Source organism: Lytechinus variegatus, chromosome 14 (genome assembly GCF_018143015.1).
Source record: "Lytechinus variegatus isolate NC3 chromosome 14, Lvar_3.0, whole genome shotgun sequence".
In the NCBI taxonomy this organism is placed as follows: domain Eukaryota; kingdom Metazoa; phylum Echinodermata; class Echinoidea; order Temnopleuroida; family Toxopneustidae; genus Lytechinus; species Lytechinus variegatus.
Genome location: NC_054753.1, coordinates 7,507,486 through 7,523,103, shown reverse-complemented (window position 1 = coordinate 7,523,103; position 15,618 = coordinate 7,507,486). Strand labels below are relative to the sequence as shown.

At 40.4% G+C, this 15,618-nt stretch overlaps 1 protein-coding gene across 1 annotated transcript in view; it reads right to left on the bottom strand.

The window, feature by feature from the left end:
• LOC121427827 (ski oncogene-like) overlaps positions 1 to 3,505 on the bottom strand; it is a 28,006-nt gene extending 24,501 nt beyond the window's left edge. Inside the window, exon 1 of the mRNA XM_041624393.1 lies at positions 3,263 to 3,505. Coding sequence (XP_041480327.1) covers positions 3,263 to 3,352 — 90 coding nt within the window. The 5' untranslated portion in view covers positions 3,353 to 3,505. The remainder of the gene's footprint in view (positions 1 to 3,262) is intronic.
• Positions 3,506 to 15,618: the final 12,113 nt, after the last annotated feature.

Here is a 15,618-nt window from a genome sequence, read left to right as displayed (position 1 = left end):
TTAATGTTTATCTACTAAAAGGAGAAATTTGGTAGATTATGGAAGAGGTCCAAATATCTCGTTGTGAAATTACTTGCATTTTTTATTTGGGTCCAATCATTTTTCTCCAGATCTTCGTGTCACCAAAGTTTATACATATGGTGACAAAATATTTGGATATCAAAATGTATGTTTCAAATTCAATCTGTAGGAAATACATGTAGGCTTGTATGCCAACATATTTGAAAAGTGATTATGACTTTGAATGTTGACAGAGCCCTTGCTATTTTCCACTAGGCCCTATATGGAAACAGTGAAGGTAAAGAAAGAGGTAGGACCTAGCTGCCCTACATCTTTTTTTTTATCCATGATACTTTCCCCAATTCCTACTCCAAATTTCAAGTTTGCCATCTCTTCTGAGCACCCCCCCCCCATGCTAAGTTTTGCATACCTTTACTACTTTTGAATCATGATGAATACACCTGATATAATTGGAAAACCAATAACAATAGAGGGGGAATTTGCACTCAAGCTTACTACAGCCATATAGGCCTTTATTCTCTGTTCTTGTAATTAACTTGTCTAGCCATGATAATCAACCACTCCTACACTTCTTAGTGTTCTCATTGGTTGGATGGTCAAGTGTGAGACAAACTGGACAATAGAAAGATGCTGACCCACTGGGGGGTCATCCTTGAATTGACATACATGTAGTTTAAAAAGGCGCAGACCCTTTGGTGGTTTTAGTGTAATGAAGAAAAAAAATGTGTTTACCAAAACACCTGTCCATATGTCCTATAATATAACCTGGAAATTATTCTATCCTTCATGATTCCAATCAATAGAGACTTTTAGGAGTAGTGAACGAGAACGTCGTAGCAGTCCTCTGATCGCTCGAGTCAACGTCGTCGTCTGCCCTCGTTCACTACAGATCGGATGACTTTAGATTTCACTCGACTTGTACGTGTACGTACGTCCATTTGAAACAGCGCAATAACCAGCGGGTCATGACACGCTGCCCGCCCCGGAAGATCTGGGCGTACCATCGCCTGGCAACCCGGTCGGGTGATGCGAAGGTGCAACTTGTGCACACTTGCCCTTTCACTTGCTTTGATTCCTTTTTACGCGAGTTAGGATATATATCGATATAAATTTTGGAGATCAGAAAGCAATTTCAAATATGATAAACATAATGCATCGTACAACTTACATTAATTTTGTGAAAAAGTCACTGAAAACTGTGTTTTAAAAGGGAAATGTTGTACTTCATGCTGAGCTTGAGCGGTTAAATGACGTCACTCACGTGCACGTCGACTATGATTTAGGAGAACCGCAAAATGGATGTGGCGAGGTTCTCGATTCTGATAGTGGACGTGTGTGAGGACCTGAGGCATATGGAACGCTAAAAAATGATGTCATCTCGTACCAGTTGACTATGTCGACGTGCATTTCTAAAAGTGCTCAATGACTAGGCCTATGTCGGCTATTCAAGGTCATGTTTGAGAAAAATAGAATTCAGGGATGCCGAAGAAATACATGTGCATACAGTGTAGGCCTACATTATAAGATCATCACACAACTCAATTCAAAAGAAAGTAAAAAAGTAGAACACCCCCCCACTCCCTAAATAAATACATGGATACACCACCGAGTCATATTTCTTCACATTCAAGATGGTACTGAATTCATCATAAACAGTGATCTTCAAAAGGAGTCTGTTTTCAAAGACTTTATCAGCAGACAATGCACTAGATCAAAAGGATTGAAAAGTTGGCAGGGTGAACAAAAGAGAACCACTTTTCTCTAGGAGACGGTACTGCACCATCCCGAGTTTGCTCAATCTCGAGATTTTAGCCCGATCAGCCCTCTTCGCGATTAATCTCGAGATTCAAGAAACCCCGTCTCCACCATCGCACGAAGAGCGATTCTTGCTCGAGCGAGGCAACAAGCCGATATTCCGAGCATGCGCACTTTCGATCTTGGAGTTTCAACGGCCCGCGCTTTTGAATAACTTCCCGCGATATGCAATCAAGTACATGTACTCTTTCGCCGAATTCGACCGTTGTTATGCAACAATCTCAGCTCAGCCGCGCTATAATTATAAGCGAGTGAAGTATTCTTCGTTTAATATGATGGCGGACTCCGAGGCAACGACAGAGGGGGAGAGAGAGAGAGAGGGGGGAGGAAAGAAATGCTATTTGCTCACATTTTGCGAAGGAATAAGACGACAATGCTGTCAGTATTGTTATTGACTATGACCATCGTCAGATAATGAGCGCCTCCCCCATCGGTCTGGTCTCTCCCAAAATCCATTCACGGGGGGCTTGGCACCATCGTTGCTGATTGGGGAATTGATGAACGCTATGATAAAGTTGACTTTCGCATGCGTTCGGTATAATCGCTGTTTATGTTTTTACCAAGGCGGAAATGGAACGCGAATTGCATTATGGAGTGAAGGTCATGAATAAATTAACCCGAGTCCAAACCCGAGTGCGTCTGCACCTACGAATTAGCGCGATAATTCGTAAATAGCGCGCTATTTTGCAAATAAACCCGAGTTGACTTGGGATTGCAATCTCGAGATTAATCCTACGAACTAGCGCGATAATTGCGTCTGCATTACAAACAATCTCGAGATTTTTCAGATCGGGATAATTTGCCGGATCAGAAATAGCGCGCTAATTTGAAAACTCGGATGGTGCAGACGGCCCTAATGACAAGATGCATCCAACAAAAACACAAGACAGGAATCCAATAAAGGGTTCAGGTGCACAATGCCACAAGTCTGCTTTACTTTCTTCAATGGTCGCTCAATCGTCAAGTTATGAAAAGCCACTGGACGTAAACATAGATGAATGCATCACAGACACCATGCATCTATGTTAATTTAATACATGGGTTTATTACATGTGATTGAGAAGAGAAAATGGCATCTCATGGGCTCGACTCTGTTATGCTTCAGCCTTTAATAGGCTGGAAAATCATACGTTGTACCACATCTGTTGAATGTGAAGCTCCTCATGGTGTGCTCTCGTGCAAGTTTGCAGCAGAGATCAACATCCTGTGTACAGTCACACATATATAAAGATCAACTCAAAATTTTCCAATAGTACGCCACTAAAATAACCTCACAGCACTGATCGCTGTGAAGTCGGATTGTGTTGATGTGACTGTGGCACTTAGGGCAAGGACTCAAAAAACACTTTGCACAAAAATTATTTATTTAATCAAATTAGCAAGACCATCTGGCAATATGCCAATAAAATTATCAAAATTGAAATACCAGTGGAAGGGGGGTCTTTTTCACTACACATACTCTGACACCAACGTCATAGTTCTGGATAAAAGGGGTGGGTACTGGGTAGTTGGCCATTTGGTTTGTTTGCAATGTGACGTGCAATCTTGCCGTCACATCTTTACTTTGTTGACAGCGAGCATTGTTGTCCAAAATCAATCATGCCGTAGACAGCCAATGGAAAGGTATAGAATAGAAGATATGGAATTCTCTCTGCCCATGCTTATCTATGAGCATTTCCAAATGAACTTTGATCAGTGTCTGGATATCTAAAGATCAAATAGAAATAAAAGCAAAGATAATGCCCAAATCACATTGAAAAAAAAGAAGTGGTTTGCGACTCTACATATAGGCCTACAAAAAGCATGTTGTCCTCCCAGAGTTAAGTCATGAAAATAGTTGTGTTGCAGCAGTTGCAGGGTGGTAAAGATTATAAATGCTGTTCTCAAAGTAGTAGTGGTCGAAATAGATGGTAATGGAAGGTGGTGGCAGTGTAGTTTGTTGCTACCTTATACTGTCTTGACTGGATATATATATACATGTACAGTAAATATATGACTGTACAAGAACAAATATACAGTAAATATATACTGTTCAAGAACAAAACTGAATTCATGGAATACAACACAAACTTTGATTGATCATGAACATATCTGAAAAGTGAAGTGTTGGCTTTTTGAAAAGAGGTTAATTAAAAAATAAAACTTTACTTTAAAATTGTGAATGCAAACTACAGAAACATTTCAAACCAAGACCACTTTACACAAAGCTCAGCAATGATCAAATTGACCTCAATATACAATCTATTGTGAGAATCAAGTGCACGAACAATCACTCTTCGGTAAGCTCAATGATGCAGAACCCAAATTGGAAAACTTACACAATTAAAATGGATTATCAATATCAGCCACTGAGGCAATAACTTAATATCTTTTACAATCTTCTTATTTTTTAATTATGAAGGGGGTATTATTATGTAATCAACCTTAGCCATGATGCCCTACTGTGCAAACACACTAGAAAAGGAGGTGTGTCCCTATCCCACAATACAGCCACTTATCAGTAAACAGAGACTGATAGCCAAACACAATATGCTTTTAAATACACAAATGATTTGACTAAGGTCTTGGGAATAATGGGTTTTTATTCTGAATATGCCTGCAGAAACTGCATCAGGGATAGATGTTGGGCCCATGTTTTCAGTGTGAATTGATATGCATAGACCCTACAATATGTGCTGGTATTTCAAAAGCAACTATCATGCTTCTCTAACCAGGTCGCTGTGGCCACTATAGACAGGTGGCCTGTTGATAAGAATCTACAACACACATTCCCTTGTAGCAAAACATTATTGTGTGTAATCAAGTTTTTACAGACGTGTCATTCAGATGCGATTATTTAAGTCTTCGACCGACCTTTAATCAAGCAATGTGAAAGTCCAATGACAAGGGCTCAAACCTCTGTATATATTTGTACCCATCCCTCCCTCCCTATATAGATATAGCTGCAGGTCACAATGCCCAGTTAACTTTGGTTAATATACCACTACACAATGTCTAACAGGGAGGCCCATGGTCACGGAAGGGCCTAGCATATAATTTCCCCAGTCTTCTGTAGAGGGCTTAGGCCTATAATTTCCCCGTATACCTATTTGTATCTGCAGTAATCTGTACTATCCCCCTCCCTCACTCCTAGTCAATAGAACCCCATCTCTTTTGACTGGGAGATTAAAACCAGTCAATGGTGTAATCCACTAGTTACACCAGGGCCCCTACTGAATGGGCCATTCTTTTATTGACTGGACTCTGATAGGGCCAATGGTCCAGGGGTTTATTATGAAGAGAGGTATGGAAGAGACAGATAAACACAGGGCAACTCTATTGTTCATTGGTAGTCTTGGCTTTTAAGCATGGCTTACCAACTAACTAGATTTCAGATTAAGGTCAGGATTGGTATTTTTTATATTGATTGTTATGTAATGGTTCTGGAGATCAATCTAAATTTAGATCTATCAGGAGAAAAATTGATAGTTCGCCCAGCATGGAGATACATGAGGCAGTGGTCCGGTTCGTTTAAAACATAATTGAAAATTGAATGTTACGAAACTCCTCATATGTTATATTGAGAATATATTGAATGCCAATCTCAAATAACAAGAAAATATGAAAGCTAAAAGTCAAATGGGTGGGGGTAATTTGGGTTCTTGTTGGCAAAAAAATGATTGACCATTACAGAATTTGACAAGCAAAAATAATTAAATGCAAGATTAGTTGTCATTTTGATTATGTAAGGGGTGCTTACCCCCTTGTTAACACTAGTCTGCAGGCACAAACCCTGATTGAAACTTTGATCAACAAGTGGGTCTCCAAGCAAAGACTAGCACATACAAAATTTTCTGGTGAGAGGGCACCATTACAGAAGGCATGAGTAGGCTGCACATTCAGACCCATTATTTGAGTGAAGGGTTTGCTTAGCAGACTATGATTATACAACCCTGCTATATGCCTATCAGGATCATCAACCTCACAGGGGTTGTGCTTTCATTATCTTTTTATTCTCAATCAAAGTAGAAACTCCTTCCACATAAGAAACGGGAATGATGACTATAAACAGGAAAGGTGCAGTGCATGCAGGCCTGCCTGTCAATACTATGCATGAAAGTCTTCAGAAAAGACTAATGGTTTCAAGGAAAACTGTTGGCCAACCCAGTCAAATGGCTTTGGCTTTGCAACCCATACAAAGGGTTGTTACATAACATGCAAGAATTCCAATCTTTGGACAAAGGGACAGACAGACTATACTCCTTGAGATTACCTCTGCACCACAGACAATAGGATAGATAAAATGAAATAGGTGCTAGACAATCACAATGGGGGCATAAGACAGTTAGGCCTACACACTGGGGTACACAGACTCAAGTAGGGGGATTATACACCTTGTTAGCAAGGGTTTACTGAAATTATGCTTTCAAAAATTCACTTCAAGGAACGGTCGCTGCGATCGGACGTGCTTTCACACCGCCATCAACATCTGGTCAGGCCCAGAGCAATCGGTCGCTGGAAGTTTGTGCGCATCATGATCTGCACATATTTTACGCTATGCAAATTAACATCACAAAGGATGAAAAGGGCATTTTGATTTGGTCGCTGAGTTCAATGTGCTTTTACATCAAGCTTGAATCGGTGGCGATCGGTTAATAATAATAATAATATGCAACATTTATATAGCGCTTAATACAAATGTTTCTAAGCGCTGCATACTATTACCCCGGCTTTAGCACGGCTACCCTGATCGGGCGCATCGAGCATTTCAAGGAATTTCTTCCTACCAGGTACCCATTTACTACACCTGGGTCGAGAGTGGCAAATGTAGATAAACGCCTTGCCAATGGACGCTAGTGCTGCAGTGGGATTTGAACCCCGGTCCTTGTGGTTCACAGTCCGGAGACTTATCCACTGAGCCACAACACCTCTACAGGTTGCTGAAGTACCTTTCTGGCTGTACTCGGCGACCAATCGTCTACCAAAACGATCGGTCATTGACTAAAATGTAATGCTTTCACATCATGAATTCATAGGTTGCAGGGTCCCAGCGACAGTACCTTGATGTGAAAGCAGTAAAAATTACCTGCACTCGGCCAACTTGGTTCGTTACCCTGAAGCATTGACTCTCATCTATGGGTTATAATAAGACTGGGCCATGCTTCATATGGTCTAGGCACTCAGTGAAAATAGGGGAGGGTTCATGGCAGGACTTGTCATACATTTTATCCAACAGGTCCTGTTTTATGTGATAGTCACTTTTGGTAACAATTCTTCTCAGCCAATAAAATTCCATGAAAGTTGTCAGATTTGACAAGTTGTCAATCTCAGACAGCAAATGATGATACAACACTCCCAAGAACAAAGATTACTGAGAGACAGATAGGCCTATATACGTGAATCTATTTTACAAGATCAAGGAGAATCAAAAGAATTCAAATGTGTAACTGATATTAGCAATCAATTTCAGAAGGTAACTCCAGAGAGATGGATGTCTCAATACTACGAATTCAATGCATTCCATTTCTGAGTTATTCATGTTTTAATCTGATTACTACTGCCAACTTGGTGGGAGGGAAAAAAATACTTGCATGCTATCAATAAAAACATCCTCTTTCTACATGTAGGTCTCAAGAACCATACAAAAGCTCATCCTAACATAAAGTTAATTGTAAACATAGCAGTAAAAATGATGAATATATTTGCGACGGTTTGAGGAAAATCCATCAAAGCTTTGAAAAGTGATAATAGTTTCAATTTTGGGACTAGCAACATCACATGCAAACAGATTCACATGTTATTGTGAATTCTAATAATCAAATATCATTTTCTAGAAAAAAATGAGAATGGGATTTTTTTCACATCAACTCCTGAAAGAAAAATATTTTTAGCCATTATCAACAATTAAACAATTAAAATTTATGTATTTTATATTTACATAACATATCAGGCAGCTGTTCCTAAATGACATCACAATTCAAAGATTTAAAATTCTGTCGACTTCTTTGATTTTTTTAAGGATTTTCCTCAAACCTTCAACATTTTTTCTATTTTTAAAAAAAAAAATCATCAAGGTGAACTTGCCGTTCAATACAAATAACAACTAGTGGACTACTTTGCATGTACCTCTCAAAGTCTCGCCTGCATATACATGTATACATGTACATGTAGCTAAAGGCCTGGTCACACCGCCCGAGCGTTGTTGGAGCTGTCAGGAGAGGGGGTCAAATTTCGCTCACAAAATCGGGGGAAAAATAAAAAACAAAAATCGAAAGCCCCCCAAAAAACAATCGACATCGAAAATGGTGAACAGTAGCGAGCGGTGATGATTTTCTCTCCGCTCCACGACCGCTCCAACAACGCTCGGGCGGTGTGACCAGGCCTTAATACTCTCCAAGTATCATGATATCATGATTTTAGCATTCCAAATTTAATACAGGGTTCCTTTAACATTTTGCAACAAAAGTAAACTGTTGCAGGGTGCTGGTTATTCATATAGATTTTTTATTTTCCATTTTCTCTGTAAATGCATTCAATAACGTAAGCTGGTATTTCAAAAATAATTCGACAAACTCATCTCTGTACTGTATAAACAAACTTGGCAAATTAATGGACTCCTCCCTCTCTGAATTACAAGTGCCAAAGAAAGATTACTTTTAATTTGTATAGGGGTTGAAATATGCACAAAATGATCATTAAATGTTAGCCGACCACACCCTGTGTTAGCATACAATATGTAGTTTGGTTCAAGTGTTATATCCCCCAATAAGGATTTACATCCTCTCTACAGGTATATTATAGATTAAGAGTCTACATGAATCATGTCACTTTATACACATAAGAATTTTCTCTTCTTTCTCTTCAAGAGTCTTCATCTGACTACATCTTTCTCCACCCCCCCCCCCCCCTCTCTCTCCCTGTCTCTCCTTCTTATCTGTCCTTTTCCGATGATAGACTCCCTCTCTTTTATCCACAATACTCTAGCCAACCTTCTGATCATCCCTGTCTCCCAAGTTTCCATTCCGTATCTCCATCTCATCCCTCACGATCTCTCTCTTTCTCCCTTCATCTCATTAGCCATGTAGCCTACAGACACTGAAAGCTATTTTGATCGTTGCGACGCCTGGCGAGACAGGCCACTCGACATGATCCCCGATGGCATCCGCATGAGGATAACACGTCTCGCGCCAGCGGAGCTTCGTCAACCACATCAGTTTGCAAGGAGAGAGGAAAGGGAGGAAAGTGAATAGATGGATATAAATTAGATGGAGAGAAAGAAGAATGAGGGAGAAAGAGGGGGGAAAGGAGGAAGTAAAGGAAACAATTAAAAAAATATAAATATGTTAAATTGAGGAAATTGGAGAACCAAGAAAAGGAGAGGTCAATGAAAGAATAATGAAACGAGAAGTGATGGAGAGAAAATGGATTGGGGGAAGGATGCGGAATAGAATGATTATGAAATATGAGAGATGTGTGATTTACAATGGCAAAGGAGGAGTAAAGAGCCACAACTGATCCACCTCGGCCAGTGCACCCTCAACCACAACACAATTTCTTCAAAACCACAGCATCTAGTCAATCTAGACAAAAATAAAGAAGAGGAATCATAATAGGCTGGGAAATATGAGTGATATATTACACTGGGTATGAGGCCATCGCACAGGGGTAATGAAGCGAGGAGAAGAGCGCTCTATTAGGAAAGGAAGCGTGCCACTAAGCAGCGGCACGAGATGAAACAGATCCACCGTTAAAGCCGACCTCACAGACAGAAATTGATTAGATGAGGGAGATGTGCTATGCTCACTTGCGCCGCTCTTTCTCATTTCCCCCCTCTCTCTCTCTTCCTCCGTGCTGCATAATTTTCAAATATAATAAAATTATCAATTTGTTAATGTTGCCGGGGAGGGGAGGAGGGGTGGGGTGATGTGCTCTGCCAAATCTGACAATCACCGACACATGTGCACAGTTACTGTAGCTATCCATGCCAGTACGAGATTGTCATACAGGAGTTTCATCATGGTTCAGGTGCTTGATACTCTACTGGATGTGTTTAGTTCTCGCGTGAAATACATATGTTGTGAAACATATCGCCAGGTACATAACACTAAGCCATAAAGCCCATCATCGCCAAGTGTTAGAGAAAAATCTAGTCAATCTTCTCCTTACGGCTTTGCCGTCTTATCAGGATTTCTGCTCAATGCCATGGTAAATTTTTATTGATTTGGGATGCTAAAGCTTTCGAAAGCAGAGTACTTGAAGTGCACCTCCCAATTGCATCATTAAAGAGGCGAGATACACCTCCAAACCTTGCTATTTGGTACCTGAACTTACGACCCGAGCAACCTTAGAGCTCACCAGATCTTGATACGAAAGAAACTTTAGAGAGCGCCTGCATTAATACATCCTATCACGTCACAGGAATCGAGCATTCGTCGGCATCAGAGCATTCTCAGGCGATCGACCCGACGATTAGCTCTCCGACAAGCTTATCACAACGTACAGGTGTGCTTTGGTAGGCTTTAGGGTTTCCCCTCTGCACTGACTCATCTAAAGATCAATCTTTATATTCCAGCAAAATTTAGCTGTCCTCGTCGAGGCAGGTCATTCCATTTTGGTGTATGTGTGGTTGCCACAGCAATCATGGAATGTTCCTGGACCATTTCAAAACTGAACAACTCCAGGAGACATGATTGCATAGTGCAATGGCTACATATTGAATTGAAAATGAATAGAAAGAATCATACATGCAGGTCACAAGGTTTTATGTACAGTGTATTTCAAGCTTCTTTTAAGACTCCCCTTCCCCCTCACAAACAAACAAAAACAAACACACATGCAAAGGCATATCATTCATGTCGTACTTTCGGCCAACATCGATGAAAAGGGGGAAAATGAATATTGGCTCGCGCTAACTAACGTCACTAACCTGTCGTCTCGTCAATACCCCCCTCTTGAGATGACGAACAGATTAGCGCCTGTAATCTTGAGACTAAGGAACTCCAGAATTAGACGTTTCCTAAGTCCCTGCGCTCAAACTTTCGCAGACAAATTGCCAAGAAAGGAGAGGTGTGTCCTAATCACAGGGGAACCGATAGGTGCAGGATAATTTTAGCTTTCAATATCCAAACTACCTTTAAACCTTTTAGCAAAATACCATCGACAAATGCGATATCTTAAAAGCAGACCTCGCTTGTCTTTTCCTAGTGGAGATTTGTGGCCCACTGGATTAGTCTCTGGACTTTGAAGCAGAGGTTCATAGGTTCAAATCTCAGCCATGGTGCAATTTCCTTCAGCAAGATCTTGATTTGAATTGTGGTGCACTAAACAAAGGAGAGGTAAAATGGGTACCCAGTAGGATTAATTCCTTAAATGCACTGAGCACTGCTATATAGAGGGAGCTCTAGAGGCTAAAGCCAGGGTACTGAATAGTAGTTGAACTTTGTATACTGTCAAAAAGTGCTTTGCAAATCCAGCTATTATTAATTTCTCGAATATCTTTAAATTGCGCCCAACATCTAGAAAGAGTTTGCATATAGATGCAAAGTGTGTAGATTTCTAATCAGTCTAAAAAAAACTCTTTCATTATTTGAGTGACCATTAGCTCTAATTTACATTCTTGTGCATGTTAATGCTTTTGTCAAGTTGTGTACAATTTCACAGCATCCAAATTTCAATTTCACTTGGTATCTTGCAACTTTATCGATTACTATGTGTCACTCAAAATGTTGATTCATTGCCTGTTCCATTTTCTGTCTCTTCACATCTATCCTGTCTTTCATGACAACATCTATGACACCAACCATATATATATATAACCAATCATATATAGTAAGTTAACACACACAAATCCACAGGAAGTTCTTCATATTACTAATTACTAGTGTCTCACGTCTGACAATATTTGACCCCGTGCATCGAGAAGTGGAAACTGTAAGAAAATCCCCCCTTCCCCCTAGACAGTTTCAAGAGGGCAAGCTAAAAATACTTCTTTGACTAATTTTTGCCGGATTGGACCCTTTCGGTAGCTATCAACCTCGGCACAGGTTCGGCTGTAAATACAACAATGAAAGGAAACTGTAAATTTTATGCACTCTACAGCAGATTTTTTTGGTGATTATTATCATAAAAACAAGAAACAGGGCCCTTCTATTAACTGCCAAATTAACCCCCCCCCCCACCATCATTCATTATGACTTGCCATGTACATGTATAAAAGTAACATCACTGTCCTGCAAACCATTTTCATAAATGACTTAGGTATAGAAATTAGAATCAGGGAGCTGGCTTTCTAAATTCCCATTTAGCAACAGACCGATCGAGGCAAGCGGTTCAAGCTCGTGGCTGCATGCCGCGCTACTACCCAACGACTTTACACACACATGTACACTGATACAGTGGGAAGGCGTCGACGGAGAGACAGACAGACACAGTCCAACAAAAAAAGGGAAAAAAAATAACTGACCTAGATCCGTCAAACCCCAGACAGAGGTTTAGGTGGAAAGATAGCGGGAGAGGACGAAAAACTGGGTTACTCATGGCCGCCCCAGATTAGGATGCATGTTCGGCAGCGAGAAAGCAAAAGCGTCAGAGGGAGAAATAAACAGGACAGAGGAGGATAAAAAATGAGGCCACGGCAGAGGGGTGCTTCAGCCAGTCCAGTGCATGTCGTGCGGATATTGGCATTTTGGCTGATTGGATTTGCATTATGCCAGTATGCTCTTCCCAATCTTAATACATCTGTCTATTTCTCTTGTCTGTTTCCGTCTCTATGTTTTATTGGTCTGCTTATTCACTTTACGGAATGGCCTGGGTCCTGTAACACAAAGGTTTAATAGCAATACATTACATGCCTGATCTTTACGTTTGATGGAAGTATTGTAGTCTATGCAATAAATCGCAAAGATGTATTCTATGATGATTGTTACGTTTTGTGTTACGGCCCCTGGTTTAGGGTTATCCATTTTGGAGTTGATCAATCTTCCTGTAGCCTTCGATTTCTATTGCTGGGCGGCGGCTGCTTTCCTCCACTTTATGCACTTATTTCCCATTTGCTTATAAGTATACATAATTTCATGTTTATGAAGATTGTCTGCCATCTCCAGGGGTGAGAACAATGGTTTACACGCCCTTTCTCTATGGTTGGCATCCCATTCCATCTTATAGGTCGCTGATTATTTCTTTTCTCATATCCCTAAAACAATACCTTTAAATGTTTAATATTCACCCTAACAACCGCATTCTCACCTTCCTCCACTATTCCTCCTCCCTCTTCACTTTCTCTCTCTTTCCAGTCAAAAAAAAATCCTAAAATTTGTTTACCAGGCAGAGTATTTCACCAATTACCATCCTCCATGATACAATTTTCGAATTTTAACTTCGCAACATCAAGCCATTTGATCCCACATCCTTTACCCTCTCAAACAGCATTTCCCTAGCTATATTAAACACCCCCTCCTTGGCTCCTTCCCCTCATTTGCATAACGCCTTTTCATAAAGGCAAGCCTGAAAAGAAGAAAGTGCACAGAGTCAGCTAGAGGCATGTGTGCTGTCTTGCGATATAGAAAAGGATTACCTTTCCTTGCGGTCACCCACCCTTCTCTCCATCTTGTTCCCCTCCCTTCCATTTCCCTGCCTTCCCTTTCTCCCTCTTTCTACATCCTTTCTCCCCCTTCTCCCTTCCCCCTCACTCCTCAATACCAATTAATCATGCTCCTTCATTTCTCCCATCCATTCTAAGCCCCGTCTTTTGTCAAAAAATCTACCATCATTCATAAAAGAGCTATCTACCTTCATTCATAAAAGAGCTGGATTCACGATCGACGCAGGGATGAAAGGGAGAGTAATAGAAGATGGCAAGCCTGCTGTTATAAGCTAGTGAAATGATGAAATCCTGTACATCTGAATGGCTCGGAACAAATCAGACTGTGGTATAACTGAGTATATGAGGCTGTTCTCACTACGTTCCTAAAACTAGTTTAGTGGAAACTAGTTTAACGCGTAGTGAGAACGGTCAAAGCGGTCTTGGAAGCGATCTTCCAAACCAGTTTGGAAAACCACCTCGCGATGTAGTTTTCAAGATCGCTTTGCCTCGTTAAAGTGGTTTTAGCGTAAGTGAGGACACAACCGTTCTTCGGGAAGCGATCTTCGCACATTTTGAGCGCGCTACTCCACATGACAGGTGTAGAATGCCTATGCTGCGGTTTCGAATTTCACGCGAAACGTGTCACCCTACTGAGAGCGTTTCCATAGCAACAAGAGCGCTTTACGTGAAGTGATTTTGAAAACCACTTTCGTGTGATCAAGTGGGAACGCTCGCAAAGCGATCTTCCAAAGTGGTTTCCTGAATCGGCTTCCAGTAAACTAGTTTTAGAAAGCGTAATGAGAACGGCCTCCAAACTTCATCTCCTCATCACACTTTTTTCCCTATTATTTCACACTCTTAATATTCTTGTACAGCCTCCCTGTATCTCTACTAGAATTCACACCGTTCGCCTATTATATGCTTTCACTGACAGTCCGGCTTGTGAGGTCTCATTCTGGGCAGTTTCAAATTCTGCTTTGTACTCTTCTTTTCTTCAATTTTCTTTCTAAACCTTCCTTCCATTTCTTATTGTCACTCAATCAGTTTAAGGGGCTCTCTCATTTGGCCGTGCCAACATTTGCACCCATAAATTTGGTTACAACCATATAATTTCGCAATGGTTGCGAATCGCCACGCAATTGTGATATCAATTTAGCCAAAATTTAACTTTTCTCAAGAAATAAGCTGAGACATTCAACATGCCCCTTACAATCTACCTTAAAAGGTCCTACAAATACATAGTTTGGAAATTCCTAATTTCAATGTTTTAATGATCTAAATCGTGGTTCATCGGCTAAATTTGAATGCGAATTATTTCAATTATAACATACAATCAGACTCAATTAAAGCCACTCACATGGTTCTCATGCATGACTCTCACGTGATATTACCGACTTTGGTGAAAATTGGGCAGGAACGCTATTTTCTGAAAGAATTGGAGCATAAGCAATAACACTTCAAAGGACTTGGTTACGTGATAATTACCTCAAAATGTCTGACAAAACTGGGTTACACTAATAAAGAGTGGATAATTGCACATTGCTTTCATTCATCTGCCGACAGCTTACTATTCTCCCTCTCTCCTTTGTGCTTGTTAACAATCAATATGTGTGGCCAGTACTTGTCTGCTCAAAATAATGGGTAAATTGGACCACCAGTATTATACAATGGCTAAAAATGGGTTAATAAAACAAGACCCGAGAGAACAAATAGTCCCTTCATTAATTTCTTAAAAATAAATATTTGCATGTAAGTAGACAAGTGTGTTAATGGCAAAAATGAACTCTGCACACACAGGAACAGACCTGAATTCTATATCACTCACTAGATCCCCCGTGGAAAAAAAAAATCAGAATTATATTCATTAAATACATATTCTCAATTAACTTGCTTGTCCAGTAAGGAGTGAAAGACGTTCACTCTCTAATCCCTAAGCATTAACTTTATTTATTTTAGCACATCTGAATTTAATCAAACATATCTCTTACCTCCTCCCCTGACCCCCCCCCCCCCAAAAAAAAAAAAATCCCAACTTCTATTCCATATCTCATACTCTTTACAGCCCTCTCAATCAATCTGTCTCTCTAAATTCTTGTATAAATTCATTTCATCCTGTATTCCAAAACTCGAAAAAAAAGTTCTATCCCTAAACGAAGCCCCTTCCATAATATCAGAATCCCCCAGGTTCTGTATGCAATATCACATTATGTAGCACACGCTGT